Raw genomic sequence first — 26,710 nt, forward strand, 5'->3', positions numbered from 1 at the left:
AAATGAGATGTAACTAAACTAGATGAGAATTCTCCAGGAATGGGCACAGCTGGCACACGAGATTTAACTGTGCAAATGCAGTTTTGGCTACCACATAAATCTGGGCATCCAGGCTCAGGGCCGAATCCAGTAAAATCCCAAGACTGGGAACCTGCATTTTCAAGGGGAGTGTTGCCCCATCCACGAGCGGATTTGCAGATTTATAAAAATGCATACTGCTATATGCTAGAAAAGATCAAAACAGTTTGCAACAAGAATGTCAAGAGTTGTTAAGAGACCGCCAGTTTCCAGAGTGGATGAGTGTCTTTTCCTAGGGAACTTTGGATATTGTACCTCTGTGAGGGGAATGAGGGGGAAACTCCAGTTCCCAGGATTCTTTGGGGGAAGCCACAATAGTCCAAAGTGGTACAATACTCCTTTAAATGTACAGTGCAGATGCGGCCCAAAATTGAGGGGATGAGTGGAAAACCTACAGTCCCCGTGAGGAAAAGCTGAAAGCATTTGTGGTTATTTAGCTTAGAAAAAGAGATGGGTATGATAGGTCTTTAAAATAATAGGACTAGAAAAATACCGTATTTTTCGCCCTATAGGACGCACTTTCCCCCCTCCAAAAATGACGGGGAGATCTGTGTGCATCCTATGGGGCGAATGCAGGCTTTCGCTGAAGCTTGGAGAGTGAGAGGGGTCGGTGCACACCGACCCCTCTCGCTCTCCAGGCTTCAGGAAGCTATTAGCAAGCCTGGGGAGCCCGCGGGAGTTCCCGCAGGGCTCCCTAGGCTGTGGATAGCAGCCTGCTGCACGGAGTGCGGGGAGCGCTGAAGCAGAGCGCCCCGCGCTTCGGGCAGACATCGGGCAGCCCCACAAGCTCGGGGGACAGCAGGGAGGCGCAGCGCCGCCATCCCGCTGTTCCCCGACCTGGTTTGGATTCCCCGACCTGGTTTTGGGGGGGAAATAAAGGGGGGGGGGAATTCCTTTATTTCCCCCCCAAAAAACTAGGTGTGTCCTATGGGCCGGTGCGTCCTATGGGACGAAAAATACAGTAATTCTAGAAACTCAGGGTCCTCCATGAAACTCCTTCATATAACATGGTAATTTTTGGAATTTCGCTGTGGCCATGGGGCTCACGACTACTGGCTTACAATACCATTGGGCAAATCCATGCAGGTCAGCTCTAGTAATCCCACTAACAAAAGTGGAGACTCCATTTCCAGCAGTAGTCAACCTCTGAAATGCAGGAAAGGTGTATTAGCAGAGGAAAGTTATACCCAGGGGTCAGCAAAGTTTTTCAGCAGGGGGGCGGTCCACTGTCCCTCAGACCTTGTGGGGGGCTGGAATATATTGGGGGGGGGGGGAATGAACGAATTCCTATGCCCCACAAATAACCCAGAGATGCATTTTAAATAAAAGCACACATTCTACTCATGTAAAAACACGCTGATTCTCGGGCCGGACTGAAAAGGCGATTGGGCTGGATCCAGCCCCCGGTCCTTAGTTTGCCTACCCATGGTTATATCCTTCATGAGCTTCCCATAAGCCTCTGGGTTGTCCACTGTCATAAATAACTGAATACAACCCCTTAGCTCCACTGTGAAGAGACCAGTTTAAGTCAACGGACTTGTTAGTAACGGTCAGTGATTTTACTGGGTCTGAGCAGTAAGAGTGAGCTGGATATCACTAATTCCTGAGGGGAAGCCACTGTGGAGATTGGTCCATGAGGGCTAAATGGGGAACTCCCCCACCAACCTCACTCTGCCTTCAGCCAGGGACCAGAGGCCTAATTTCTTTTTTACTGCCAGTTGGGGTGAGTTTGTCCGCCATTGGCTCCACCAGAAGATAGGTTTCCCTGCCTTCCACCCCACCAAATAGCCACATTGGTCTGTTGTAGTTAGATTGCTGTGGCACCTTCAAGGCTCAAAGTCATGACATCATCTTTCAAGGGATAGAGCCTGCTTCATCAAACATACCTTTAATATGATCCAGCAAGAGCTGCTCATATTATTCCACATCTTGTTTTTTATGTGCTATTCCTACAAAGAAACAGGGACACGGGTGGCGCTGTGGGTTAAACCACAGAGCCTAGGACTTGCCGATCAGAAGGTCGGCGGTTCGAATCCCCGCGACGGGGTGAGCTCCCGTTGCTCGGTCCCTGCTCCTGCCAACCTAGCAGTTCAAAAGCACATCAAAGTGCAAGTAGATAAATAGGTACCGCTCGGGCAGGAAGGTAAACGGCGTTTCTGTGCGCTGCTCTGGTTTGCCAGAAGCGGCTTAGTCATGTTGGCCACATGACCCGGAAGCTGTATGCCAGCTCCCTCGGCCAATAAAGCGAGATGAGTGCCACAACCCCAGAGTCGGACACGACTGGACCTAATGGTCAGGGGTCCCTTTACCTTTTACCTTTACTATAAAGAAAGCCCTTGAATGCCCCACCACCACAAAAGACACTTTTATCAGTTTTTATTCATATTCCCATAAAATAGCTTTTTAAAAGTTAGACTTAAGGTTCTACCCAAAACCTTTCTCTTTAGTTCTTACATTTATAACCCAACCTTTATCTCCAACAAGCTAAGGCGGCATTCATGGTTCTCCCCCTTCTCATTTAATCTCCAAAACAACCCTGTGAGGTAGGTTAAGATGAGAATGAGTAGCCCAATTCATTGAGTTTCATGGCTGAATCGGGATTTGAACCCTGCTATTTCCTGGTCCTGGTCCAACACTCTTACCACTGTACCACACTGGGTTTTTAATCATAACAGACTAACACAGCTTTCATATTATATATTGTATGTGGTGCGGTGTGTGGTTCAAGAGTGCTGGACTAGGACTTGGGAGACTGGAGCTCACATCCCAACTTGGTCACCATGCTGCTCTCTCTCACCCTAATCTGGGCACGGGGAACATTTAGTCATCCCGGTGTTGCTGAACTACGCCATTGGCTATGCTAGCTAAGGCTTATGGGAGTTGTAGTTCATCAACTAGAAGGGCAAAGGTTCCCCACACCAGGCTTAATCTATCTCACAGGGCTATTGTGGGGGAAGCATGTACTGAGGTCCAGCACCAAGGGCCTTCTGGCAGTTCCCTCGCTGTGAGAAGTGAGGTTACAGGGAACCAGGCAGAGGGCCTTCTCAGTAGTGGCTGTCAAGGCAATAAAGAAGTATTTGAATTTTAAAAGACAACTGAAGGCGGCCCCGTTTAGGGAAGTTTTAAATGTCTGGCGCTGTATTGTTTTTAATTCGGTTGGAAGCCGCCCAGAGTAGCTGAGAAAACCCAGCCAGATGGGCAGGGTATGTACAAACAAACAAACAAATTACCTGTATGTGATCTTGAGCTCCTCAGAGGACTGGTGGGATATAATGTAGTAATAATCATTCTATTATTATTTAATGCTGCAATCTGCAGAACTGCCTTTGCTGACTTCTCCACCCAACATCTCTTATATCCCACAACTTCTCTATCTGCATTTTTGGATGCAGTTTGGGAAGCTTTCTGTGTCATTCTGCAAACTGTCCCTATTACAAAACTCTCACCATTTACAGGGGCTTGGAGAGGAATTATGGAGGAGAAAAAAGGATGCCCATGTATTCTCTCCCTCCTCTCTCGGAGGCAATATGCTGGGAATCACAAGCAGGGAGACTTGCTGTTGCACCCATGCCCTGCTTTGGGGCTGCCCATTGTGTCATCTGTTTGGCCATTGTGAGAAGAGGGTGTTGGACAAGATAGCCTGATCCTTTGGCCTGATGCAGCAGCTAAGCTGCTCTTACCTTCTCAAGGCAATGGGATTTGATTTTGAGGGGGAAATGCGGCTTTAATGCCCCTGGCAGCGCAATCGTATTTTTATATTTTGTACCTTATATTTGTAAACTTAGAGACTACCGTAGTTAAGCAGTATACTAAATTGCTTAAATCAATACATAAAAACAGAAGTAAGTCTCATTCAGTCTGTATGGGGTTTACTCCCTCCTAGGGAAACGTGCTAGGATCGCAGCCACCTTGGTGACGAAGGGAGTTGGGATCCGGAATCGGAAGGCGATATATTTTATAACAAATGCAAGTGATATAATATAAAAGAACCATCTTTTTTCTTTCTTTTTTTAAAGGAAGACGGTGGATGATGGTGGGCAGAGTGAAGCGAGGCAACTTTCCTCCGCCAAAGTTGGAGCCGAGGCGAAAGCGTGACCTCACAAAAGCCGCCTAGGGAATAAGGCGGCGGCGGCGGCAGGCCCCTTTGGCGGGCCGGGACGGGCCCCGTCCAGGCGCCGCGCGGCGGGCGATGGGCTGTGTGGAATCCAATGAAGTGCTTTCCTCCGAAGCGATAGACACAAGCTCAGTAGCAGCACCACCCGCGCCCCAAACGACTGCTCCAGACTCTGAAAAAGGTGACGCCTCCTCCGCATCCCCGATCGCAGGAGGGAATCACGTGGAGGGGTTTCCCCTCACCGGAGCTGGGAAAATTCGGGGAATCCCCAGCGCCCTGCGCACGTGGGCGGGCAAGCCCTCGGATGGAACTTAAGGGGCAAGCGAGGTTCGAAGAGGGTGGGGCCTCGGGAAGGGGGCGGAGCTCGCGCATGCAAGTGGGAGGAGCTTGTGGAGGAATCGGCCCAGGCAACAGGAGGGAGGATTCCGATGGGAGGAACTTGACAGGAGTTAGGTGCATGTTTTCCATTCCTGCTATAAAGCGGAACGAGTAAATGCAGTTTCCAACTGCAGTAAACCAACTGTTAGCATGCTCCCCCATTATTATTATTATTAATAATAATAATTATCATTTATTCTGTTGGGAGCCACCCAGAGTTGCTGGGGAAACCCAGCCAGATGGGTGGGGCAATTATTATTATTATTATTATTATTATTATTATTATTATTATTATTATTATTTTGTTATTATTATTTCACATCATCACAGAGATGTGATGCATTCACTTTTAAATAAAACACAGTTGTGTAATCAAGGTCCAGACCCTGGTTAGTAAGAACAAGCTAGGATCAAGCTGAAATCTCAAATCCTAGCAAGTTCTAAAACCATCACTCAGCAAACCAAGGTTTTCTTAATATGTGTATAAAAGAGGAAAACAGGGTACACATGCCCAAATGCTCACTCTGGTTGTTCACACTGTAGGAAACCATCATTTCACATTGCAGCTTTTTTTGGGCGCTTATATATTCATACATTTTTTCCTTGTAGATTTAATTTAAACCAGAATCTGCCTTATACATTAGAGGATACACTTGCTGAAATTCCTTCTTCGGCACAATTATTAAGCCCTGTCCTTGTGCATCTGGCCACCCCGAGGAGAATATGCTTCTAAACAAGATCATGATAATCTAATTTACAACCTTAAAAACTAATCAGTAAATAGTGAAATAGGAACCTAATATAAATAACCTTTTCAGCTTCTTACCAATGTAGGAGAAACTGTTATAGATATATTTTTTTAAGGCTGCAAACCTCTGCACATGCATCTGCAAATAAACCCAATTAAACAAAATGGGACAACCTCTGGATGAACATGCATAGGATTGCTTTACAGCAATGTAGACTGATGCTAGATTAGCTACCGGTAACTGCAAATAATCCCAAACCTTGATAGCCCTGCAGAACAGGGGTGGGGAACCTTCCAGATGCTGCTATCCTACAACTCCCATCATCCCACTGGCCACACTGGCTGGGGCAGGTAAGAGGGAGAGATTATTTAAACAGAAGCATTCTGACCAGATAATGAGTAATAGCTCCACTCTATTCTCTGCTGGTCAGAATACATGTGGAGTAGTTCTGAGCACCACATTTTAAGAAGCATGATGATAAACTGCAGCATGTTCAGAAGAGGGCAAATGGGATGGTGAAGGATCTGGAAAGCATGTCCTATGAGAAACTGTTGTGGGGAACAAGGAAGAGGAGCAGGGTATGTTCACCCCGAAGAAGCAAATATTTAAGTAGACATGATAGTGGTCTTCAGATATCAGAAGGCCTGCTACACAGAAGATGAAGCAGACCTCTTTTCAGTTGCTTCAGAGGACAGGATTGTGACCAGCAACAGTGGCTTGCAGTCAGTGGACTAGGGGGACTAGGTTAGTCCCCTAAATGTTCCTGGTAAATTAGAATGACGGGGTCCAAGAGCCCTCCCGCCACCTTCCCAAAGCCCTCCCGGAGGCAGCAATGCTCCAATAATCCGCCAGAGGCCTGGCACCTCCTTCCCAAAGCCCAGTAAGTTTCTGACCTGCTTAAGATGCTCACACGTGCATCTCTCTCCCCCCATCACCCTTGCAAGCTGGTGCCTCTGGCCCTGTTCCCCTACAAAAAATTTCATTGCATGCCATGGACCAGCAAGTTGTATCTAACCAAGTTATACTGAGAGTAGACACATTCATGGATGGAAGTTCATCACATCTATTCATTTAAATAGGTCTGCTCCAGCTATGGCTACCATTACAACCCAATGGCTGGAAACTGGAACTTGGAGCCTCCATGCCTGAACTTGCTAGTGCATCCATCTTAATTGCACCAGACCTCTTCCAACACACACAGGGCCTGCTTGCGGGCTTTCTATAGGCACCTAGATTGCTCCTCTGAATAGAGGACTAGATGGGCCTGAATAGAGGACTAGATGAGCCAGCAGGGCTTTTCTTCTCAACACACTGACACAGCAGCATGCAAGCTATCCCAGAACAGCAAGAGTTTCAGCGTCAGCCAACGCCACCCAGTAAAATTGGTGATTGTGGCCTTGGTCTCTGGTGCCCAATTATGCCATGTGTTGGCACAGGGCCCTTTAGAGGGTTATGCAGACCAAAAGGCTAAAGCTGCCCTGGTTTTGCTGGTCCCCCCCCATTGACATGATCTTATAATTTTTGTTTACAGTGAAAAAAAAGAGAAGACATAGCTTAAGGGAAAGGTGGGCAACTGGGAAGAAGACATCTACCGAAGATCTGGGCCTTCGGACTGAAAGCACAAAGATCCACGTGATCTGGAGACGTGTTTCTCTCTTCAGCACAAAGCGAGATTCCTTGAAGAGCATGAGCGGAGAAGTGGCTGGGCCCAGTCATCTGAACAGCGATCAAGAACATCAACCCAATACCTCTGAGAAATTTGGGGAAACTCACTGAGGAGAGAGAGAATGTGGACAGAGAATACAGAGCAGGCTATGGCAGCATTGCTGCAAAATACAGGCAGTCTTACAGCTAAGGGGAATAAACTTTAACTATCACGCATGGCTTTCTGTGAAATTCTTGGCTGCCCGAAATAGCAGATACCCATTTTGATAATGGTCAGGAAGAGATAGGAGAGGACTAGTAATGGGAAGTGAGGAAATCAGACAGTTTTTTTAGTGATCGTAATGAATTATGTGGGAAAGGCTTGGACTTTTGACCTATGAACACAGCGCAATATCCCACGCAGCAAGTAAAAGCCTGTCTTTTTGTTCCTCACACCCCTTCCCATAAGATGTTTTGATGGATGGGCCAGAGAAAAAGTTAACATTTCCTACATCAGGGCCAGCTGCAGGTTTGAGGGACAAGAGATACCTTCTGTAAGCCTCACTGAGCTAGAGATGAGGAAACACCAGGCCTGGGGGGCAATTGTAGCCCTCCAGGCCTCTCTATCTGGCCTCAGAACCCTCCCCTTCACTGGCTCTAGATGCCTTTGCCAGATTAGAATGTGTCCAAATCTGGCCATGCCTCTTGCTAGCCCTGATGGAGGAGAGGGAGGGATATGTGATTGGCATAGAGACTAGCCTACTATGTTGTTGTTATTTAGTCATTTAGTTGTGTCTGATTCTTCGTGAACCCATGGACCAGAGCACGCCAGGCACTCCTGTCTTCCACTGCCTCCCGCAGTTTGGTCAAACTCATGTTGGTAGGTATAATTTACATTTGTTTCTCCATCCATTTTACCTCTGGGCCCACCTGCCACTGAAATATGGCCCTCGGAAGGTTGCCCGTAATTAAATGCTGCCCTCAGGCTGAAAGGTATTATCCACCCTTGGTCCACTGTCGTTGCAACTCCTTTGCCTCACCATTGCTTGACACAGCATGCCAATGGGGAAGCAGGCAGGGGCAGCAGCTCCTCATCACTCAATGCCATTTTCTCCTCTCTGGGCCAGACCAAGAGGTACATGAGTAGGTGGTGGTTAGACACCCTGTTCTTTTGGCCCTGCGACACCATTAAAATGCAAGAAGAGGAAGGTGACCAAGCAGCCAACATTGGTGCAGAGGGTGAGGAGGTCCGGCAGGGTCTTTGAGCGTGCCCCCAGGCGTGCCAACCGTTGATGCCACCCCACCCTGCACATGATAGAGAAATAAAGTCCCAGCAGACAGAACAGAAATATTCAGGGTCTTCCTTTCCTTTGAAGATTCTTAGTTTATGTGTAATTTTTATTCAGTGGCCAAGGTCCACTTGTTTTCATTGATAGGGATGTTGCTGATGACTAGACTATTTAAAATGACAATTGGTTAAGATTTATTTTAGTTCCTCTTCCTCTAAGTTAGACCTCTGTTTGCTATCTCTGTACGTACTTGGCTTGTGTGGAAGTAGGTTTTTAGTTGCTACATTCACGCAGAGCTTGCTACATTCACACCTGCTTGTTTAGGATATTCAGAAAAAGAAAAGTTTTTTTTCCCTTTCCAAGTGCCATCTGGCAGCCACAACAGAGGGTGGGTGGGTTAGTTGGTGCCCAATTTGTAGGTTCCAAACTCAAATTATGTTGTGGTTTACTGTGCACTTTACCTGGTAACACAAATACTCTGCCCCCAAGGAGCTTATTGCTGAAATATTGCCAGTGGGGTGGGAAAAAAACAAAGGGTAAAGAAAGGAAACAGATGCTAGAGCATATCAAGGTAACATTTCATTTGACTACCGACATAAGAACACAAGAAGAGTGCGCTGGATCAGGCCAATGACTTATATAGTCCAGCAGCCTGTTCACTGTGAACAACTAGATGGCGGTGGGAAACCTGCAAGCAGGTCCTAAGCACAAGAGCTGCTGTGGTTTTCAGCAACTGAAATTCAAAAGCCTTACTGCCCCTGACAGTGGGGGAAGAGCATAGCCATTGTGACTAGTAGCCATTGACAGCCTTATCTTCCATTAAACTTTACTAAACAATGCACAAGGAAAGAATGGAGAATATGACCTCTTTGTAGTACTCAATTGTAGTGCTTTAGCAGCACTTCATTTGATTTTGGGGGACAGACTGTAGTTGACTGGCAGAACATCTGCTTTGCATGTAGGTCTCAGGTTCAGTCTCTTTTTACAGGTAGGTAGCCGGGTTGGTCTGCTGTAGTCAAAACAAAATTTTTTAAAAATAAAATAATTCCTTCCAGTAGCACCTTAAGAGACCAACTAAATTAGTTATTGGTATGAGCTTTCGTGTGCACACAAAAGTTCATACCAATAACTTAGTAGGTCTCTAAGGTGCTACTGGAAGGATTTTTTATTTTATTTTATTTTGTTCAGTCTCTGGCATTACCAGATAGGGCTGGAAACATCCACTGCCTGAAACCCTGGCGAGCAGCTGCTAGAAAAAGCCTCACCAGCCGAATCTCTACCTGTCACAACGTTTCTTCTTCCTCCTCCTCCTCCTCAGTTTGTTGATTTACGTTACGGCCCTTCCTACGCACATTTACTCAGCAGCCAGCCCGACCCGTTTCAATTACAGCTTACTCCCAGGTAAATCCTTTATTCTGGAATGCAGGCCCCGCCGGCTCTTGGTTGCCTAGCAACAAAATCCCTACTCTACACTCCCCCCTCCCTCCTCGTTTGCCAAGGATCCCGGAAAGCGCCCGCCTTTTGTCGCATAGCAACAGAGCCCCGCCTCTCTCAACCTCAACGTCAGCGAAAAGAAGCCGCGTCGCTGGAGGGGCGGGGAGGACGTACGCGCGCGCGCCCTAGCGGAGGAGGCGCTGCTAACAGACGTCTCTCGGCGTCGTGCGTGTGACGTCGGTCGCCGAGGGGGTACGTGGCAGTGACGTCGGCGGCCCGCCCTCCTTTCGGCTTGTTTGGTCGTTCGATCCGGAGGCCGGTGTTCGGAACTGAGGAGGGAGGCAGCGCCTAGAGCTGGGTCCGGGTCCGCGAAGCCGGTGAGTCGGGGGTCCACCTCTCATATATGCCTCAGGCTTCGCCGTCACCCCCCCCCCGTTACTCTTGCCGAGCGCGGTGCTCTTCCGTAAAAGTTCCCCCACCCGGTGTGGTCCCCCCTCCCGCTTCAAAGAGTTCCCCCCTTTTTCAGAGACAGCGGCCGGAGCCCTTCCCCCCCCCCCCGTTGTGTGTCCCCGTGAAATGTTTCCCCCTTCCCCACAGATTGTGGTCTCCAAACCCTTCTCTTTCGTGTCCTGCTCCAAATCCCTCCCCCAGCCGATTGGTCCAAGTCCTTCCTCTCCTGTGCCCTCACCCTCCCCTTTCTGACAGGAACGAAAGCTTTCCCCCTCCTCCTTTCCTGGGTATTATTGAGGTCTCTCTCTCTCTCTCTCTCTCTCTCTCTCTCCCCCCCCCCCCCTCCAACTCTCCACTTTCCTCTTCCACAGATAGTGGTTGAAAACATTTCCCTTCTTTCAACCTCACCCGGATAGCTCAGTCGGTAGGAGAACATGAGACTCTTAATATTAGGGTCGTGTGGGTTCGAGCCCCACGTAGGGCAATTTCTGCATTGCAGGGGGTTGGACTAGATGACCCCCTGTAGTCTCTTCCAACTCTACAATTCCATGATTCTATGTATGTGGCAGCCCCTCAAGAAAGGGCCATAGCCCAGTGGTTTACCGTGAGGACTAGAATCTTAATTTGAGGGGAAGGGCCGTAGCTCAGTGGTAGAGCATCTGCTTTGCGTGCAGAAGGTCCCAGTTCCCAGCATCTCCAGGTTGGGCTGGGAGAGAGCACTTGTGTGAAACTTTGGACCCCCACTGACAGTCAGTGTAAAGAATACTGAGTTTGATAGGCCTGGCTCTGTAGAAGGCATAAGAACATCCTGCTGGATCAGGCTACTGGTCCATCTAGTCCAGCATCCTGTTCTCATGGTGGCTTAACGGATGTCTCTAGGAAGTCCACAAGCACAATCTGAATGCACAGCACTCTCCCTTGCTGCGCTTTCCAGCAACTGAAGCTGAAATCTCAAATCCTAGCAAGTTCTAAAACCATCACTCAGCAAACCAAGGTTTTCTTAATATGTGTATAAAAGAGGGAAACAGGGTGCACAAGCCCAAATGCTCACTGTGGTTGTTCACACTGTAGAAAACCATCATTTCACATTGCAGCTTTTCCGGGGCGCTTATATATTCATACATTTTTTCCTTGTAGATTTAATTTAAACCAGAAGCTGCCTTATACATTAGAGGATACACTTGCTGAAATTCCTTCTCCAGCACAATTAGTAAGCCCTGTCCTGTTTTCCAGCAACTGATATTCAGAATAATCCTGCCTCCAACTGGAGGTAGAACATAGCCATTATGCCCGGTAACCATTGATAGCCTTATCAGCCATGAATTTGTCTAATCCTCTTTCAAAGCCATCCAACTTGGTGGCCATCCCTGACTCTTGTGGGAGCGAATTCCATAGTTTAAAAGTGCACTGTATAAAGAAATACGTTCTTTTGCCTGTCCTGAATCTTTTAACATCCAGCTTCCTTGACTATTTTCTAATTCTAGTGTTATGAGAGACACAGCTTCCTATGTTACTTTGTGTTTTACTTTCTGTTTTGGCTTAGCTTCATCTATGTTTTCAGAAGCATCCCAGGCGGCCCACAGTTTCCCTCGCCCTGACAAGCAACCCATGTCCCTTTCTGAGGGTGATGAGGGAGCCCCACTCTACTCTCCTTCCTGCCACCTTTACCCTACTGATTAATTGAGCTTTGGAGGGTGCAGTGCAACTACAGTAGTGCTTCTGGCTTTAAGAAAGGAAAGGAGGGTTGGAGCTGGTTATCTGGGTAAGGGGTGGCCAAGGCTGTGTCGCCAAGCGTCCAAATATACCCCAGACTTTCCCCCCTTTACTGGAGAGGGGAAGGCTGGAGATGGATATTGGGAGACTGTGAGTCAATGCTGTTCACAGTTTGGTCCTGAAGGGGTCTGAGTCCCACACTTGCACTGGGGTTTCTGAGCCCCTCTGAACCCCCGACACTAGCGTAGGGGCCCTGCCTTCCTTCTTCTCAGTCCTGTATGCCCTTCCCTGGGTGTAAGCCCCATTGAATACAGTGAGGCTTATTTTCAGGTAAGATTGATTGAAGGAGAGGTACAGAATCCCTGTGTTGCAAGGCTGGATGTAATTTGTTGGCTTCCTGGGTAGACTGTGTGTGAACAGGAAGTTCCTTTTTGACAGTTAGTAGATTTCTTCCTCTTCCACAACCCTTTCTAATGCTTTCTTTTAAAGCTGTCCTAGCTAGTAGGCACTTCACCAAAACTTCAGGCAGTAAGTTTGATAAGTTTTTAAAATACTGATTTTTTTAATTATTTGTCATAGGATAAATAAACATACTACATTCAGGAAAAAGTCAAAACAATTAACTATAGGTATACAAAGGTTTCCGATTTGTTGGTCTTTTCAGAGTATCCACTTTTAGTGACGCAAGTTTTACTAGCTGCCCATATCCACAGTGCAAGTTTGATTAAGTTAATTGTGCATTGTATTGCATGAAATAGCATGCCTGTTCCAAAGCTGCTGACTCTGAGAAGGGGAAACAGTTTCTCTTTCTCCGCTCTTTGTTGGACAATTTGTAATAATAGAAGTTGCTGTAATATTTCCTCCCCTCTCCCAGACGGTTTTTTTTTTCTTCTATAAAAAAGAAAGCCCCACTTGACTTCTCTTTTCCTTATAGGAAAAGTGCTCCAGCCCTTCGATAATTGTAGTCATTCTTTTCTGCACCTTTTCCTGTTCATTTATATTGTTTCTGCATAGTATCTCAAATGCAGCTGCATTGTATGTTTATGTTAAGCAGGGTCAGGGGATTCCAGCTCCCATCAGCCCCAGCCAGTATGTCCACAATTAGTTTATTCCTGCCGATTGGATACCACTCTGGTATCTTTGAAGGTGAAGAGTGATCTAAAAATGCTTTTTATAAATATAGTGAATGATAAAGCTTATGCTACAATAAATCTGTCTCCTTATATCGCCACAAAACACTTTGTTATTTGTGCCAGCAAGGTGGTGGCTTGGAAGACTGATCATCTTCTGTTATTGTTAAGCGATTCAGAGCTTGTGGGGAGAGTAGATGCTAGTTCAGGGGTAGGCAACCTAAGGCCCGTGGGCTGGATGTGGCCCAATCGCCTTCTCAATCCGGCCCACAGACGGTCCAAGAATCAGCGTGTTTTTACCTGAGTAGAATGTGTCCTTTTATTTAAAATGTATCTCTGGGTTATTTGTGGGCCCTGCCTGGTGTTTTTGCATGAGTAAAATGTGTGCTTTTATTTAAAATGCATCTCTGGGTTATTTGTGGGGCATAGGAATTTGTTCAATTCTCACCCCCCCCCCCAAAAATAGTCCAGCCCACCACATGGTCTGAGGGATGGTGGACTGGCCCCCTGCTGAAAAAGGTTGCTGACCCCTGTGTTAGTTCATACAACCACAAAGCAGCCAGATTCTCACCTGCCCAATTGGCATCACTACTTGGGCCTTTGTGAAATCTAAATTTCCTCCCACTGAATTAGGAGTGGCAGTTTTTCGAATCCAAAAGGAAAGCAATGGGACTTAGGAATCTCTTGGATTCGTACTGAGCACTGTGGGGGGAGAAGCCGTTGCTAGTAGTTTACAGCAGTTTGTCCTAGGGCACCGGGTGCCTTCGTTTGTTTTTCAGCTTAGTTCTGGTGGAGATCTGAGTTAACATAAAAACGTAGAAGGAGCCTGGCTGCTGGCTCAGACCAAATGACCTGTCTAGTCCAGCATGTGCCCACTCAGATGCTCCAGTGGGAAGCCTACAAAGGGGACCTGCATAAAACAGCACTCTCCCCATTGATGGTTTCTAGCAACTAGCATTTAGACACATATTGCTTCTGACAGTAGAGATAGTAGCCATTGACAGTGAGTTGGTAGCCATTGGTAGCCTTATCCTGGTAGCGAGGGTGTGTGTGTGTTGGGAGCCAAGTGGCAGGACAAAGAGGTCTGCTTCAGGAGTGGTGGGGATTGGTGTCTGAACAGTGCAGCAAATATTTTTTGTGTTGGCCCTACTGGAGTGGTTGTGGTGCCATTTAGCCTCTGCTACAGACAGAAATAAGTTTTGGGCCAGCACTGCTATGCTCTTAAAAGCCACAATATATCAGTCAAAGGGACGCGGGTGGCGCTGTGGGTAAAACCTCAGCGCCTAGGACTTGCCGATCGCATGGTCGGCGGTTCGAATCCCCGCGGCAGGGTGCGCTTCCGTTGTTCAGTCCCAGCGCCTGCCAACCTAGCAGTTCGAAAGCACCCCCGGGTGCAAGTAGATAAATAAGGACCGCTTACCAGCGGGAAGGTAAACTGCATTCCATGTGCTGCGCTGGCTCGCCAGATGCAGCTTGTCATGCTGGCCACATGACCCGGAAGTGTCTGCGGACAGCACTGGCTCCCGGCCTATAGCGTGAGATGAGCGCACAATCCTAGAGTCTGGCAAGACTGGCCCGTACGGGCAGGGGTACCTTTACCTTTATATCAGTCAAAAATACTACAAATTCTGTGACAAAAAATCAAAACTCTTCGTTTATGAGCTAATAAGAAATTCTAGAAATATATCACGTGTATTCAAGGACAGGGAGGAAAACACCTTTATAAAGAAGAGGTTGGCAGGGGGGAATGTAAAGGCTTCTACAATGAAATATATAAATGTAAAGTAACATATAATATGCAAATTAGCAGTTACCTCAGTGAAGTAAATCTAAAACCCCTGGTCAGAGATCAATGAAGTTATCTATGTGAATCTACAGCAGAAAATGAAATAGGAAAAATCCCCTTAAACTAATACCTGCAAACACCCCAGGATTAGATGGCTTTACCTCCAATTTTTTTTACAAAATGTTTAAGGAGCAAGTATCCTAAAATGGGGAGGCTCTTCAACTTTATGCTCTGAGGGCGTCAAGTACCTGCCACTTGGAAGGAATTGTAGGTTATTGAATTTCAGAAACCTGAGACAGACGCCATTTTTGTATACTAGTATTGACCTATAGTACTAATTAATCAAGCTGCAAAGATTTTTAGGAAACTTTTGGCAGACAGGTTGACATCCACTTCTCTTATCCACAATTGTAGACACGGATCAAGTAGGCTTTGTTAAGGAGCAGCATATAGCTGATCCTATTAGGATATTAATTAATGCAATCTACCTGGGGCAGGGGGAACCAATAAAAGTAACATTGATAGTATCATTCTAGTTGATAGTATCATTCTAGTAAAGCATTTGACAAATTGGGCTGGGAGAATTTATTTAGCTTGGTTCAGAAACTTCAGCTAGTGCAGAATTCGGTGACCGGGTTGTTCACTGGGGCAAGGCAGTTTGAGCACATTACACCAGTCCTGGTCTGACTGCACTGGGGACCAGTTAGCTTCTGGTCCCATTTCAAAGTGCTGGTTTTGACAGAGCCTTAAATGGTTCAGGACCACAATAACTCAAGGACTGCCTCTCGCCATATAAACCTACCCTGAGATCATCCTTTGAGGCCCTTCTTTGTGTGAACAGGCCTTTTCTGCAATGGCTCCCTACCAGTGGAACACTCTCCCCAGGAAGATTTGACTGGCGACTTCATTATACACCTTTATGCACCAGACTCTGTGAAAGTAGTTGCTCGAATTCAGCCTTGGGCAGATTTACACATGATGCCCTTTTTAAGTGTGTTGTGAGAGGGGGGATTATTTGTTTGTTTTTGTTCTTATTATTTATGTGCTTTGCATTTTCTATATTGTCATTTTGTGTTGTGGACCGCCCTGAAATCTATGGGTATAGGGCAGTATACGGAATCAATCAATCAATCAATTAATTAATTAATTAGTACTATATCCATTATTAGAAAAGTTGTAATTTCCCACAATATTTGTAACTGTTTTGAAAAACCTATTTGAGAATTCTCAGAGAACTATCAGACTTAATGGACAGGACCCCCCCAAGATTCAGTATGTGGAGTGGTACCTTTTTGTCACCCCTGCTTTTTGCCATATCCCTGGACCCTTTGGCTACCAAAGTTAGGGGAGATGATTTGATTAAGGGAGTATCAGTGGAAGGAATGGAACAAAAGCTTAACCTATTTGCAGATGACATCAGGGTTAGAAAAACCAAATATATCCTTACCAAATGTTCTCGAAGATTTTTTGTTAAGGTGAAATCTCGGGAATGGGATCCATCTGCAAAAAGTCAGAGATGTTGCCTTTCAATATCGCACAACTGGATAAATTGCGCCTTAACCAATCCAAAATTAAATTGTGCTAAAAGCAAATAAAGTATCTTGGAGTAATGATTACAAAAAGTTGGAAGCAGTTAAAGAAAAAGAACAATAGGCCTTTCATCAAATACATATAATTAGATCCCTCAAACCGGCAACATAGTTGGGAACGGTCACTACTGTACAAATAATTATCTTACCTAAGTTAAAAATGTTATTTCAAGTCCTTCCTTTCTGTACTGATCTGCCAGCTTTTGAAAGATTTTAGAATCTCTTAATTTAATCATCCAAGCAAGCAAGACTGCCAACATATACAAATCGACATATTGGCGGGGGTGGGGAGCATTCCACCAAATTTATGACGCAGCCCATGCATGAAATGTAATTCTAATGATGAAACAGACCTCTCACATTTGTTGTCAATTTATTTTAAATCCCTTGGCTGTAGCACATCTCTCTGGTCACTCTCTGATCTCCCCAATTGCTCCTTTCTGTTACCATCCCTTGTTCTTACATCAAAAGAAAAGAAATACAGCCCAGTGGTTATAAACAGAAGGGATTGCACACGATAAGATACCTTTACAGAGATTTAAAAGCTCTAACAGGAGCCCAAGGAAAAGAAAAACTGGGAGAACTGGAAACAAGCTGGCTGCCCATACGTCAAACTGCACGTTCCTTGGCTAATCACATAGTCCTTTCTCAAGCAAACAGACTGTTAAAGCCCATTGAACAATTAATTTTAAAGTCAGTGTGCCCTCCCAAGAATTCCCCCCCCCCCCTAGTATTTATATAATTATTTGTGACCCGATGAGAAGTTTAACCTGGCTGAAAACAATATGGGAAATTTTGAAATTAATTCTCAAGATTGGCAAAATGTTTTTTATTTTTTGATGGGAGGGGTGGAGATTTAAATCAGTAACTGCTAAAAAGCAGATAATATTTTTTATGGTTTTCATGTTTGGAATAGTGTGTGTGTAATATTTTTATTCTAATATATTGTCCCCCCCCCCATAAAAATAATTGTATTGGTCACTGGTGTTCCTTTGGGAGGAAGGGTGAGATATAAAATTAATTAATAAATGCAATAATAAAAACCGTACTTGAAAGGGTTGCAGGCTTTAAGTCAGTGGTGGAACTAGTGGCTCTCCAGATGTTGAACTACACCTCCTATTATCCCTGTCCACTCAGCTGCTACCTGGATCATGGGAATTTGAGTCTAACAACTTTTAGATTGCCCCTTGTTGATTTAAGTGTTTTTACAATGGGGTGGGGAAGCCTGTCTGGTGCAATTTGAGAGCAAGGTTGAAGTTTTCATTGCTGGGCACTGATGACCATCTCTCTCTCTCTCTCTCTCTCTCTCTCTCTCTCTCTCTCTCTCTCAGCACCAGGTTATGAGCCTCCATGAATACGAGGAGACGCCACGGCTCTAGAAACACGGAGCAGGGCGTTTACCTGGGACCTTCCCAGACGCAAGTTCTGCCCCCGCTCGCTGCCACCCCTGCCCCAAGCCCAGTTGCGCCACCTCCTCCACAGTGGGACACCATGTCGTGTCAAGATCGCACCCAGGAATTTCTCTCTGCCTGCAAGTCCTTGCAGAGCAGACAGGTGAGTGCCACTTAAGGCTGAGTTGGAGGCAAGGGGATTTGGATAGACCTAACTCTTGCGGCCAATGTGGAGAACTCCTGCAATTACACCTCTCTAGGCTGGGGACCTGATAGAGACAGCTGTAAATCAAGGCATGGGAATGGGTGGAGAATGCCCTGAGCCTGTCACATGCGCTGTTCCTGATGTTAACTAAGGGCCAAGTGAGATGAGACATTAACAGCAATTAATGTGCATGATTTGTGTGCGTGCGTGAGAGTGATTGAATGTGAGTGAAGCACAGCCTGGATCCCAGGAAAGGGGAGTTTCACTTTCCCTAACTTTCTTGGTGCTGATGAAAATCCACCAAGGGGGCCTCCCCTGCCCACCAAGCTTCTATTAAGTCCCAGGAAGGAAGTTTCCATTGCCACAAATGGAGACTTTCCTCTCAACGCATTTTCTAGTGTTTAATGTCATGTTATGTAATTGTGATTTTTTTAAAAAACCTGTTTTATTGCTAAATTTGTACACCTCATTGAGAAGGCTTGTAACAGGTTAATGGGATTATTTTACTGGGTATTTTAATTATGAGTGTTTCACATTGTATTGTTTTAAAAGGGATTGTTTTGTTGTGTATTCAATGTTTATATATGTTTTGTTTGCATAACTGGCCTTTATACAGCAATAATATGTAGCATATACAGTGGTACCTTGGTACTTGAACAGCTTGGCTTCTGAACAAATCAGCTCCCGAACACTGCAAACCCGGAAGTAAGTGTTCCAGTTTGTTTTTCAGAAGCCGAACTTCCAACATGGCTTCCGCTTGAGTGCAGGAATCTCCTGCAGCCAATCAGAAGCTGTGCCTTAGTTTTCGTACCGTTTCGGGAGTCGAACGGACTCCCAGAATGGATTAACTTCGAGAACCAAGGTACCACTGTAAATAATTTTATAAGCATAAGTGGCAGGTTGATTATTGTTAATGTTATCGTCACCATAATCAATTTATGATTGCATTCTACACTTATTGTCAATGCAATGGATAACAAAACCAGCAAAATAACCAGATAAAGCACAAAACCCAGCAGATACATTTAAAACAAAACTGAAACTATACCCCCCAAAAAAGATACGTGTGGCATAGATCCATTTCTCCAGTGGAGAAAGCCTGTTGGAACAAAAATGTCTGCTATTGTTTCTGGAAAGTACAGATAGCAGAGCATCTGTTGTATCCTGAAAGGAATGCCATTCCACCAACACGGGCAGCCACCCTAAAAGCCCTGCTCTGAGCTACTGTGGGGTGGGCTTCTGAGATCTCTAGAACTTACAGGAGATTCTCCCACAGACTGCAGGAATTTCCTGGGTACATAAGGTTGGCATCTAAAAATGCTGGAGACCCCCCAAAAATAAAGTTGCATCTTTTTGTACCGGGCCATTGTGTTGTTTGTTGGGAGACAGGGAGCCAAGCGTGGCTGGTATTCTGACAGGTGTAGGTAGAAATTTTCCCACCTGGGAGAAGCTGGGCTAGTAAAAAGAGAAGCACCCAGGAGTTTTTCTTTCACATTTTTGTTTATATTCTTAACGCAGTCTCAATTGTCTTTCATTTTCTTTTCTCCCCCTCAGAATGGGCTTCAGCCAAACAAGCCAGTGCTGAACGCCATTCGGCAAAGAAGCGAATTCACTGTCATGGCCAAGTGAGTTTATCAACCCATCGCTTCATGGGGACGTTTCAGGGACATATGAGAATGTAGCACTGCAGGGGGATCCAGAGAAATAGGTTTTCCCTATACAGTGTCGGGAGCCCAGCCCCACAGCCAGTAAGGTCCAGCACTCATGGCTGGTGAGGTGGCAGGTACTGGAAGCAGGGAGTGGGGGTTAAGTTGGTAAGCGGTTGGAAACATGGAGGACAAGCTTGGAGGAGGGCTGGGGAATCTGTGGTCCTCCAGGTGTTGCTGAACTACAGCTCCCATCAGCCCTAGCTGCTGTGACCAACAGTTGAAGACGATTGGAGGTTCCCTAGCCCAGGGGTCTGCAACCTTTAAGACAAAAAGAGCCACTTGGACCCGTTTCCGAAGGAAAAAAAACCTGGGAGCCGCAAAACCATTGCGACATTGTGACATTGAAAACAAATATAACACTGCATATATTGTTTCTTACCTTAATGTCCAATCTGACAGTGGGCGGGAAGGTGACGTCGGGACGGTGTGTGACTAACGCACCGTCCCCACTAACTAACCGCCCCCATTCGACGTCACAGCCAGTACAGCGCCCACCACAGTGGGGAGTGTCGGGGCACACAATGCGTGTATCCGCATTGTGTATCCGCCCCGGAGCCGCGGCAAAGGTGTAAAAGAGCCACATGCGGCTCCGGAGCCGCGGGTTGCAGACCCCTGCCCTAGCCCTTGCAAGAGGTCCGTGAGATCTCAGCGGAACTTGGAAGCCACAGCCGCTTCTCCTTGCTTCTCTTGCAGCAGTGGGGGGCAGGCGATATGCGTGGGGGCTTTGGAGGAGAAGCAGTATGGAGAGGTCCATGAGATCTTGCTGTGGAATCCAGTAGCTGCAGCTGCTTCTCCTTGCTTTTCTGGCAGTGGCTCCAGAGAAGTGAGGAGAAGCAACAGGGAGATCTTGCAAGAGCTCTGTGATAACCTGCCTGAAGCCACTACCACTTTTCCACCCTTTTGAAAATGTGGAATGTCAAAATCCAGCACACAGGGGTGGTCCAGCACTGTGCATAATAACTCCTTGCCCCTTCCAGTTTTAAGATTTGTTAGTTTCATGTAACTTGAACATCTGATGATAAAATGATAAAATGAAAAAACTTGTAACTTGAACATCTGATGATAAAATGATAAAATGAAAAATTAGGCGAGGCGGTTGAGTTCTGCATCCGTTGTGGTTAATTTCAACTCCTTGTGATTCTCAGGCGGATTGGGAAGGACCTCAGCAACACTTTTGCCAAGCTGGAGAAGCTAACAATCCGTGAGTATTTGGAGTGTGGATGAAGCTGGAGCCTACTATGGGGAGTGGGGGAAACCGATCCACATCATGCAGTTGCTGGCTGAGTTTTGACTTGTCATTTGATGTCGATGAAAAGCTGGGGAGGTGTTGGGATGCCAGGGGAGTGGTTGACCATGAATGCTGTGCTTGGACGAAGGCAGGGAGCTGGGTTGAGAGCAACTGCAGCACCTTAGCTTGTCCTGTCTATGACAAGCTTCCACTTCCATAACGTGGAAGTCACAAGTGAAGGGAGAGGGGCCGGGCTTGGTTGGTGAGAATGGGAGTTAATATAGAAGGCGGGGAGCCTCAGGGCCTCCTGATCTAACCCTCAGGACTGTCCCAGGTCTATCCCCTTATGGGCCTTACTTCAAACCTACCTTGAGTGTTTCTGCCTGGGCTGTGTCCTTTAGCTCTGATAACAGCTCTTGCCTCCTTGAACCAAAGGCAAAGGGAGGTGTGTGTGCAGAAACTATCCCACTCTACAAAGGTTACATTGATCTGCCTGTGTTTGCTTCTGGTCCCACCCACCATGTGGCATGTGGCCCCTGGAAAGTTGCCCAGAGGGGAATGTGGCCCCCAGACTGAAAATGGGTTAATGCGCTACACTTTTCTGTATCTTCAGTGGCCAAGCGGAAATCTCTGTTTGATGACAAGGCGGTGGAGATTGAGGAGCTGACTTACATCATCAAGCAGGTGAGCTAGAGGGCCTCCTCTGTCCTGCTCCTCCTTTGGCTGCCTTCGCTTTTCATTCCGTTGCATCACTTGGAATGTCCATTGGACGGGGAAGGAAAGCCAAGCAAGTGCCAGAGAACGTGGGAGGCAGCACTGTGGTGTGTCATGCTTGCTGGTTGCCGCCGCCTCCTCCTCCTCCAAGCTCTCTTAAAGGGGCAGTCTCCTGATTTAGCGCCTCTTGGCAACCTCGTGTTGCCTCTTCAGGCAGTTCCTCTTTTTTTCTCTCTCTCTCTCAACAGGACATCAACAGCCTGAACAAACAGATCGCACAGCTGCAAGAGTTTGTCAAGGCAAAAGGCAGCCAGAGTGGGAGGCACGTGCAAACTCACTCCAACACCGTGGTGGTGTCACTGCAGGTCAGCCTGAGGCAGAGGGTTGAAAAAATGCAAGCCTAAAAGTTTACGGGCCTTAAATGTCTTCAGAGCCAGAGGGTTTCCCCCATCCCAAAAGAACAGGACGTGGGTACTGTAGATAGCTCATTTCCCCCCACAACTCACAAGCAATAGAATAAATTCTGACAGCTTGGGAAATAATATGCATAATTTATTCAGCTTGCAGAACTCATCTTTTTTTCTGGATGCAGAATTTGGAGGTATACTGTTCATGCATCCCTGCTTGCCTTTTGGGTGTTTTGGAACACAGCTCCTATCAGCCCCAGCCAGCACCCGAGGTTGAGGAAGGCTGTTGTAGTCTTATATGTATTAGACATAAAGAAAATGTTCGTTCCCTAGCATGCGATTAGCAGCAGTGACAGGGTATGGATGTGGGAATAGGTTTTCTCTGGTCAGAGAGGGTGGCAGGAAGGTCAGATTTTGCCTTCCTCACTCTTCTTCCCTTCCCTTCTTTTCTAGTCCAAGTTAGCCTCCATGTCCAACGATTTCAAGTCTGTTCTGGAGGTGCGGACAGAGGTAAGTTGCTTGTAAGCCACCAATCTCAAACTTTGCTAAAGTGAGCTTCCGTTGTTTTAGCTGCTTCACACAACATAAGTAAGGCAGCTCTTGACTATTCACCCACCCCACCCCCACCCCTATAAACACAATTATAAAATGAATGCCTTATCAACCCTGATCAAAGGCAAAAGCAAATGGAGACTGCCTAAATTTGAACCTTTGTTATCTATATTGTTATCCCTCTTGTTTGGAGAAAAATGGGCTAAAAAAAGTGGAAACAACAGTGTCAAGTTTCCATGAGAGGTGGTGAAAAGTCTGTGTAAATTGTACAACCTTATGGATCACCATCACTAGATGTAAAGCAGGCTTGGGAAACCTTTGGGCCTCCAGATGTTGCTGAAGTACAACTCCCATCAGCCCCAGTGGCCATGGATGATGTAGTTCAAGCAACGTCTGGAGAGCCAATGTTTCCCCACACCTGGAGGAGCTAGTGATATTATGCATTGCATTGATGTGTGGGCAATGGGATGATAGGGAAACTTTAACTTGTGCGCATTAAGACCCACCGGCCTGAGTGCCTTGATTGCTTGGCTTGCCCTGACCCTCCCAACTTCCTTCCCCAGAACCTTAAACAGCAGAAGACTCGGCGAGAACAGTTTTCCCGCCCCCCGGTCTCCGCCATTCCCCTCGCCGCAAGCAATCTAGGTGAGTCGTAGCAGGGAGTCCCCTGCTGCCAGAGGGAACTGGAAAGTGGTGCTGCAGGTACCCTATTGAAGGGGGGAAGGTGGGGTTGAAATGAGGTGGGGGAAGCAGTCTGACCTCGCTGGCTGATGTCCACAGGTGGCTCTGCTATGCTTCAGGACGAACGTCGGCACTCGGGGGACGTGGCTATTGACATGGACAGCCGGGCCAGCCAGCAGTTGCAACTCATCAATGAGCAGGTGCCTTGGCAGGGGGAGTGGGGGGGCCTGCAGACATTTGCACTAGAAATAAGGGATGTGGAGCAATGGGAGAGGCTAACTGGCTTTATTTCGGGTGTTGTCATTCTTTAGCTTCCCATGGCTGAGCTATAGGATAAGAAACATCTGTCTACAAACAAAAGCACACATGAAGATTCATGTCCCTGCTGGAACTCCCTGTTTCTTCTGAGCAGCTTTGCCCTCTCTCCTTTGGCAGCCTTGCTCATTGTAGCCTATTGGCTTGGAGGGGAGCCTGTCAGAATTGAGCCGTCTGCTACTTGCATAGCCCTGCTTTGGGTTCTCACATCACACTAACGCAGGGATGGGGAGCCTGGTGCCTGCAAGGTGTTGTGGGACACCAATCCCCATCCTCCCCAGTCATTATGGCCAGTGGTAATGAGAGTTGTACTTCCAACACCTCCTGGAGAGCCTGACAGGTTTCCCACCCCTGTCCTAGACACACATCCCAACCAGCCAGGGATCAAATATTAAATGCACTTACAGAGGCGTGAAGCAAGGATAGAGAGCCTGTGGCTCTCCAGATGTTGATTAACTTGAGTTCCCATTAGCCCCAGTCAGCATAGCCAGTGGTTAGGGATGATGGGAGTTGTAGATGGGAGTTGTCACCAAAAACACCAGATCCACAGATCTGCCTGGTAACAGTGGTACAGAAAAGAGAGCAGGCAATCATAGAATTGTAGAGTTGGAAGGGACCCTAAGGATCATCTGTTCCAAACCCCTTGCCCACATCACCCGTTCCTCTTTTGTAGGATACGTACATCCAGAGCCGGGCAGACACCATGCAGAACATCGAGTCTACTATCGTGGAGCTGGGCTCCATATTCCAGCAGTTGGCGCATATGGTTAAAGAACAAGAGGAGACCATCCAGAGGTAGTGGGCAGGGGAGAAAAGCTCTGTTCCTCTCGAGGCAGCCAGCGGATTGCAGCACAAGGGTTGTTTGGGAGGAGGCTTGTGGGGAAGACTTGTGGGAAGAGCCTGACTGCTGGATCAGGCCAAAGGCCCACCAAGTCCAGCTTCCTGTTCCCGCCTTGGCAAGCAGGGCCTGAGCGCAGCAGCAACTCTCCTTGTGATTCTTAGCAACTGGTACACAAGGGCAACCCCACCCCCAACAGACAGAGATGATCCTTAGCGGGGCGACTCACAGATGTTGGGTTCATCGCTTGACAACTGCAGCCAGCAACCAGCTGCTGCAAATCAAAAGGGGTCTGATATGTGCAAAATGCACTGTACAGTGGTACCTCGCAAGACGAATGCCTTGCAAGACAAAAAACTCGCTAGACGAAAGGGTTTTTGGTTTTTTGAGCTGCTTCGCAAGACTATTTTCCCTATGGGCTTGTTTCACAAGACGGAAACGTCTTGCAAGTTTCTTTCCTTTTTCTTAACACCGTTAATACAGTTGCGACTTGACTTCGAGGAGCAACTCATAGAACGCGGTGTGGTAGCCTTTTTTGAGGTTTTTGAAGACTTTGGTGATTTTTGAAGCTTTTCCAAAGCTTTCCCGACACCGTGCTTCGCAAGACGAAAAAAATCGCAAGACGACAAAACTCGCGGAATGAATTAATTTTGTCTTGCGAGGCACCACTGTATGTTATTTCAGTAAGAATCCTGGGAGGCAACTTTGTGTTACTGTTTCCATAGGTCTCATTTCAGGTAGGTAGCCGTGTTGGTCTGCCGTAGTTGAAACAAAATAAATTCCTTCCAGTAGCACCTTAGAGACCAACTAAGTTTGTTATTGGTATGAGCTTTCGTGTACATGTGTGTGTATCTGAAGAAGTGTGCATGCACATGAAAGCTCATGCCAATAACAAACTTAGTTGGTCTGTAAGGTGCTACTGGAAGGAATTTATTTTGTTTCCATAGGGTTGTTCCTCCACCCCTAGAGGCAAGAAGCAAACTGGCAGCTCCTCCTGAGGGCTTCACCTGCCCTTTTTTTTCTTCCTTTTTTGCCAATCCTGTAGAATTGACGCCAACGTGGAAGATGCTCAGCTTAATGTTGAAGGCGCCCACACGGAGATCCTGAAATATTTCCAGTCCGTCACATCCAATCGGTGGCTGATGGTGAAAATCTTCCTCATCCTTATTGTCTTCTTCATCATCTTCGTGGTGTTCCTGGCCTGATGGTGGAGGCGGCTCAACCGCCCACCACCAGCTCCTCCTCCTCCTGCAAGAGCCGCGTTGGGACGCTGGACTCTTCTGTTCTCTTTGTAGCCGGCCTGGGGGCAGAGTCATCCCTGCTGCCCACCATGTGCCTGGTGCCGAAAGGGGGCCCATCCTCGCTCATTTGTGACTCTCTCTTTTTTGGCTGCGGCTCTCGGCCTGGAGCGGGGGCCACCCCAATCGGAGTGCAATAGCATTTGGACTACGCTGTGAAGGGCTCTGCCCCAACAAACCCCCTTCTGCTCCCCAGATGGGATACAATCCAGTGCGGGGGCATGTCTGTATGTAGCGGGACCAGGATCTTGCATCTCTTCCCCTCCTCTGTTCTATATATTTGCCCTTCCCCTTTGGGACTAAACGAAAAACAACACACTAACAGAACCCCTCCCTTCCCCTTTTAAAACATTACTGATACCTTGGTGTGAGGTTTCAACTTCCCAGCACGGGCTCCCTCTCTCAATTTGTTGGGGAGGCAGCTGTATCTCTAAAGTTGCAAGGCTTGTCTTGTCTTTTCTGGAGGGCCGTGGGCCTGATAGGGGTTTCTCCCCACTCCCTGTTTTCCATATTTAAGTTTCTTCCTTGCTGCTGCCTAGGCATAGGGAGCTCCTGTGTGCAAGGAAGGTTCTCTGAGTCTCCCGTTTTAGACAGAGGCAGATCAAGGGGCAGCCTTCCTCGTTGCGTCTCCTGCTCAAGGGAGAGATTTCTCACTGTGGCTGATTTACGCAGACCAAATATGTTTCCCCCTGTGGCTCCGATCCTCCTGGCTGATGGAAGTCAGCAGGGCTTGGGCAGAGACACCGACGCCTCTTTTAGTTGCCAGGCACCCTATCTCTCCCTCTCTGAAAACAGATCTAACTCTCTAGTGCCTCCTCCATGCTGTCAAACAGTTCAGGCTCACCCCCACCCCCCAAAAAAAAAGAAGTGGAGAAAGTGTCCTTGCTACCCCAACCTTACTAATCATTATAAGCTAGTTGATACTGATATAACTGCTAAGCTCTAATCCTTCTCTTCCCCTGCCCTAACCTCTTTTTCGTTAGTAGCCTATGCTAAGGCCATTTCAACCCACTGGCCT

The 26,710-nt window shown here is 47.1% G+C and overlaps 1 protein-coding gene and 1 long non-coding RNA gene across 2 annotated transcripts; both read left to right on the forward strand.

Annotated features, from left to right (window-relative positions):
* The first annotated feature begins 4,111 nt into the window (after positions 1 to 4,111).
* Positions 4,112 to 7,196, forward strand: LOC114587148 (uncharacterized). Its single transcript, XR_003704228.2, has 2 exons — positions 4,112 to 4,373; positions 6,851 to 7,196. It is a non-coding gene; the product is annotated as an uncharacterized LOC114587148 (long non-coding RNA).
* A 2,708-nt stretch (positions 7,197 to 9,904) lies between these two features.
* On the forward strand, positions 9,905 to 26,543 carry STX5 (syntaxin 5). Its single transcript, XM_028710035.2, has 11 exons — positions 9,905 to 10,063; positions 17,686 to 17,908; positions 19,505 to 19,575; positions 20,805 to 20,860; positions 21,501 to 21,571; positions 21,850 to 21,966; positions 22,462 to 22,518; positions 23,124 to 23,205; positions 23,341 to 23,441; positions 24,230 to 24,351; positions 25,440 to 26,543. The coding sequence occupies exons 2-11, from the start codon at positions 17,705 to 17,707 to the stop codon at positions 25,597 to 25,599; spliced, it is 1,041 nt and encodes a 346-aa protein (XP_028565868.1). The 5' UTR covers positions 9,905 to 10,063; positions 17,686 to 17,704; the 3' UTR covers positions 25,600 to 26,543.
* Positions 26,544 to 26,710: the final 167 nt, after the last annotated feature.

The sequence above is a fragment of the Podarcis muralis genome, chromosome 16, assembly GCF_964188315.1.
Source record: "Podarcis muralis chromosome 16, rPodMur119.hap1.1, whole genome shotgun sequence".
Classification (NCBI taxonomy): domain Eukaryota; kingdom Metazoa; phylum Chordata; class Lepidosauria; order Squamata; family Lacertidae; genus Podarcis; species Podarcis muralis.

Bases quoted from the DNA above. Each gene is read 5' to 3' on its own strand.
- STX5 (XM_028710035.2), top strand. From the start codon at position 17,705: ATGAATACGAGGAGACGCCACGGCTCTAGAAACACGGAGCAGGGCGTT. The intron at 20,861-21,500 runs GTGAGTATTTGG...CTGTATCTTCAG, and splicing joins GCTGGAGAAGCTAACAATCC to TGGCCAAGCGGAAATCTCTG. The intron at 22,519-23,123 runs GTAAGTTGCTTG...TTCCTTCCCCAG, and splicing joins TTCTGGAGGTGCGGACAGAG to AACCTTAAACAGCAGAAGAC.